The sequence below is a fragment of the Quercus robur genome, chromosome 11 (assembly GCF_932294415.1).
Source record: "Quercus robur chromosome 11, dhQueRobu3.1, whole genome shotgun sequence".
Lineage (NCBI taxonomy): Eukaryota > Viridiplantae > Streptophyta > Magnoliopsida > Fagales > Fagaceae > Quercus > Quercus robur.
The window spans coordinates 2,296,823-2,301,993 of NC_065544.1; the positions used below are offsets into that span (position 1 = coordinate 2,296,823).

At 36.7% G+C, this 5,171-nt stretch overlaps 1 protein-coding gene across 2 annotated transcripts; it reads left to right on the forward strand.

The window, feature by feature from the left end:
• On the forward strand, positions 1-4,919 carry LOC126706070 (uncharacterized). Of its 2 annotated transcripts, none has more exons than XM_050405331.1 (8): positions 1-185; positions 270-622; positions 1,380-1,473; positions 1,978-2,096; positions 2,182-2,265; positions 3,463-3,561; positions 3,652-3,709; positions 4,412-4,919. In XM_050405331.1, exons 2-7 carry the CDS (start codon positions 299-301, stop codon positions 3,706-3,708), a joined length of 777 nt encoding a protein of 258 aa, XP_050261288.1. In that variant the 5' UTR covers positions 1-185; positions 270-298; the 3' UTR covers position 3,709; positions 4,412-4,919. The 2 variants fall into 2 exon arrangements, with proteins under 2 accessions (XP_050261288.1, XP_050261286.1); XM_050405329.1 differs by having other exon boundaries at positions 2-185; positions 4,484-4,919.
• Positions 4,920-5,171: the final 252 nt, after the last annotated feature.

The following is a 5,171-nucleotide window of genomic DNA, read 5'->3' on the forward strand; positions in this document are numbered from 1 at the left end:
CCCACTCACCCAGTACTACAAGTTCTCTAGTCTCAAAACATAAAAATACTAAAAATATTCCGGTCGGAAAAAAAAACTCATCTCAACTGTCTTTCTCATTTCATTTCCCTCTGCTAGTGCTCGTCTACACGCTTTCCAAGCTTTGAAAACCTTCGTCCAAAAATCCCAAAAAGCAAATCAATCAGGTAAAATCTTTTCCACACTTTCTCTTTTCCTTAAAATTCTATCTAGTATCAGTCATAGCCTAACTATTTCTATAAAAAAATTAGTATTTTGAATAGTTAAAGTGAAAGAAGAAATGGGATCTGGAAACGAGGTTGTGGAAATCGATAGCTTGGAGAGAGGTTTGTTGTTGTCAACTCCTACTAGTTCTCAGATTCATGTGGGAGCCGAAGCCGAAGCTGAAGAGGAAACGGTGTTGTACGCGGCGTCGTTTGAGGAGATGGAAGAGAATTACGTGAAGTACCAGACGGCTCAGTGGGTTCTGTACTCGGTGCTTTTGATACTGGCTTGGGGAATCGGATTGTTCATGCTTCTTTATGTTCCAGTTCGCAGATACATACTCCGCAAAGACATTCGCTCCAGAAAGCTCTTTCTCACTCCGAATTCCATTGTTTACAAGGTAATTTTTCACATCCCCGTGTCTTGCTTTTTTTTTTTTTTTTTTTTTTAATTGTTGGGATAATTGCAAATTAATTAATGTTAGCAAAAGGAGCTTCATAGGACAATTGGGTCATCTAAATTAAGAGTATTTTAAGTGAATCATGATTGGTTGAATTGTCATGTAATGGATAAATGGAATTTTTCTCCAAACTGCTTTTTTCATTGGTATTTTGGGCTTGAAAAATAAACTGGGTAAAAGTATAATTGTACCTATAAAATGTAAAAGCTTTAAAAAAAAATTGTACATAAGCTGAATAAACTGGAAAAAAGGCTCTAGCGAACAAGGTTTTATTGGGTATCACTTGTCAAAGTTGTTGTGCTGAGTTCTTTTGATGAACTTTTGAGTAGTTCATCGTTTTTTTTATTGGATGTGCCAACATGTTGGTCTTTGTTTGTCAAACGAAGTTAGTAATTCATGAATTGCTCATTCTTCTCGGGTGGAATTAAGGTAATGGTTTTGATGCTATTTGGACTCAAGAATGAATGATCCCAGTGGATAATACTTTGTTTTCTCTAGCTTAGATTACGAGGCGAGTGCCATTTCCGTGCTTCGGAGTGTTGAATGCCATTGTATTGACCTTTGTTTGTCAAATATAGAGTTAGTGACTTGTGAATTGATCATTCTTCTCAGGTGGAATTAAGATAATAGTTTTGATGCTATTTGGAATCAAGAATGAATGATTCAAGTGGATAATACTTTGTTTTCTCTAGCTTAGGTTACGAAGCCAGTGCCATTTCCATGCTTTGGAGTGTTGAAGAAAGAGAAGCATGTCTTGTTGCCTTCAGTTTCTGACCTTGTAATTGAACAAGGTAAAGTGTTTGCATTGTTCTTTTGCATTATTCCATAACTTATTAATATTCTTTTGCTAACTGTTTCTATCAGTCAAGCTCTTTAAGTAAGATTATGTAATGGCTAATTGCTATGTAGTTGCCCAAAACAAAAACAAGTAATGATCGATGAGGACTGATTTTCCAGCTCAAGGTTGAGTGTACATCGGAATAATTGAAGTACAAGAGCTTTACATTTTGTAGCCTTATAAAGCTTACATTTTGTTGACTTTGACCTAGTAGTTGTTAAAATTGGGTCTGATAGAACCTGGATGCTCAAGTAAAAAGTCCACTGTTAATTATGTTTTTAAATTTCAAATTTTTGTTTTGCCCAAAACTCCATCAAAAGTCTGATTCCTAAATTTGAACAAAAATGTATAATTGCAACTACATACAATATGTGGATACATATTTCAATTTTCAATTGTATGGTCTCCCATTAACTCAATCCTAGTAATATTTAGGGTTCTTTTTTGTTATTTTCAGGATATATGCAATCCCTCTTTGGTGTCTACTCTCTTAGAATTGAAAATGTTGGTGTAAGAAGGCCCCCAAGTGATGATGTTCAAATACAGGGTATTGCAAATCCACGAGCTTTCAGGAAGGTAGTCTTTATTTCAAATCTCATTTGTCTGGTGACTTCTGGTTGATAGATTTGAATTCCTTTATATCCTTTGATGCACTTTTCAGGCTGTTCTAATGCGTCTTGCAAATATGAGAAGTGAGGGTTTCTCTCGACAAGTTTCCACAATTGAAGATGTTCCAAATTTTAGAGTAAGTCACTCATTGTATTCTTGGTTCTGCCAACATACTATTAGAAAAGCATTAACCAGTGTCGTCTTTAATTCTATTCTGGTTAATATGTTCAATTATGTTACTTTTGTTATTCTTGGATGGGACAAGGTGTGTGCACCTTTGAAAAACGGTGGGTTAGGAGTAAGAAAATTAACTACTTTTGACAAAGCCTTACTAGGAAAGTGGTTATGGTGGTATGGGATTGAGGAGACAAGGCTTTGGAGAAGGGTTGTAGCTCTCAAGTTTGGGGAAGAATAGGGGGGATGGACTTCCAAGCTAGGTAGAGGGGTTCATGGGAGTGGCCTGTGGAGAAGTATCCGTATGGGATGGGAGGATTTTAGCAAGAATATTCATTTTGAGGTAGGGGTGGGAGATAGAGTGAAGCTTCATTTTTCCTTGGAAAGGTGTTTGGAAGGTTAAGGCTCCGCGGCGTGTTTCCTTCTTTGTGTGGACTGCTATATGGGATAGGATCCTTACAGGTGACAATTTGAGGGGTAGAGGGATGGATTTTGTCGACCGGTGTATCTTGTGCCGTAGTAATGGGGAGACGGTGGATCATTTGTTACTACATTGTGGTAAGGCTTATCGGTTGTGGAGTTTGGTGTTTAGATCTTTTGGGTTTTCTTGGGTCTTGTCAAGATCGGTTGCAGATACTCTATTTGGTTGGTGGAATTGGCCTGGAAAGCATTTGTCTAGCATTTGGAATTTAGCTCCTTTATGCTTGATGTGGTGTCTTTGAAGGGAGCGAAATAGGAGGACATTTGAGGACATGGAGAGTTCGGATGACCAGCTTTTGGCTTTTTTCAATGGCTCTCTGTTTGACTGGTCTAGGGTTTGGGGACTCACCTCTAGTGATTCTCTCCTTATGTTCCTTAGCTCTCTCCTGTGTATTTAGTATCTTTTCCTTTCTTTCTTTTTTTCCTCTTCCTTTTCCCTTTGTATTTTTCTATCTGCCTTATGTTTTTCTGCATAAGGTAGTTTTCTTCAATATATATCTTTTTGTTTATCAAAAAAAAAAAAAAGATTATGGCATTTTAGTAATGAACCAGAAACCCTGTAGGGAAATAAAAAGGCTAACTAAGCCCTCTTATTGATTGTACTTTTTGAACTTTGTCTTCTTGAAGTCCCTCCTCTCACCTCCTGTTTCCTTATGTTATGTCCCACTTTTGTCAACAGCTGGTTTCCCCATCAAAATCTCTCAGGCATGATTCCATTCCACAATCTGGGGACCTAATACTACTACAAAAACTAGAGGAGGTTGGAAGTTCTGTGAAGGTAGAAAACTAATGCAAAGATTATTCACGCTATAAGTTGGCTATGCTTTTTTTTCTTATCATATGTATATGTGTCTCGTATCTACTGCAGAGAGTTCAAACTTTAATTGAGGAGCAACAGTCTCAAACATCAGAACCTGTAGATTGAGGTATGTGGACTCATAATGCACACTAAAATGACCATTACTGGCTTGTGGAAAATGCTTTATTTGACAGTTCTTTTACACACAGATGCTGAAGCCTTTTAATAATAAACTTAATGAACATGTATGTCGCATCAACTCTAGTCTACCAAGAGTGACTGATGGTGAACTTCTAAATGCATCACAATTTCGCAAATCCTAGTTTCTTGCATCTGCTTTAACTCACCTTTCATAGCTGGGGCATTCCAATGAATGGACAGTCTCTAGGATTGGTAATCCATGCAGTGCACAGTTTTCAGAACCCTAAGCATCCAACATGTGTGTTTTGTGTGTGTGAGTGTCTGTTTTTAATAAGTTATATTCACGTGGGTAGTGGGCTTTGACTAACATTGTCTGTTGACTGAGTGGTTCATCCTGATGCTTTGGAAAATGAAATTTGGCTAGTAAATAAAAGATTTAGCAGCTTCGGCAAGCTAAGTTTATGCAACACTAGGTTTTGGCTGTTCAGATTCTGATGTTATAGAGGTATATATTTGCAGTTTTAGTATTGTGCACCTTGACAAAAAGAAAAGGTATAAAATACCCAGTACTCCATTACCTTTGTTTACACACTGTAGCGATGTGCATTATTCTTATCATGTTTCTTGAATGCATTCTCATAATTGTTTTATTTTGTGCTTTTGTTAATTTGTTATGTTGGCATACCAGCTGTTAATCCAAAATGGAAAACATGAGAAAACCAAAGTCCGAAGTTGACATAGTTCTTGATCTGCAATGCAGGCTAGCTACAAAGTTATACATATTATCGTATCGTGCCTTTTAAACTGAGAACCAACTCGTTTTGGTATTTACTGTCTGAGCTGCCATTTTAAGGAGTGATATTTTAGATACTACAGAGCTAAATTACAATTGAATTCTATTTGTTTCCATGTGTATGTTGGTGGGCAAGGTGTGCAATTGTTGGTCATTTCATTTAGTTTGTAATTTATCATGTGACAGGCAGAAAAGTTTACGTTTTCCATGTATACATCTTGATTATCCCTCTCCAGTCTCTATGTTCTGTTGTTATAAGGTGTAACTAATTCTTTGTATCATGTATACTTGTTACAAACCCCTGTAGATTGTCTTCAACTTTTCATGTCTGATTTTGATGTTCTGTATTTTGTTGCGTTCAATTCTACCGATCAAAAGGAATGTTGCAGCAATTATTTTTCTAGCTCGTGTTCAGTTAGTTTTCCAAAGATATAATAAGCTTGCCTTCATTACTAAAGATATTTTACAATCTCATCTCTCGTATTGTGAAGTGATAATTAAAGTATCATCGTTGTTTAGCATCCAAATAAATCAGAAAGGTACGTGAATGTTGAAGCACCTAACCTCAGTAATGTCAAGAGTTTTTACGCGTATGTGATTTTTCTTGGCAATTTTACAACTTGGAGTGGTGGCACTGTATTATATTATACTAGCA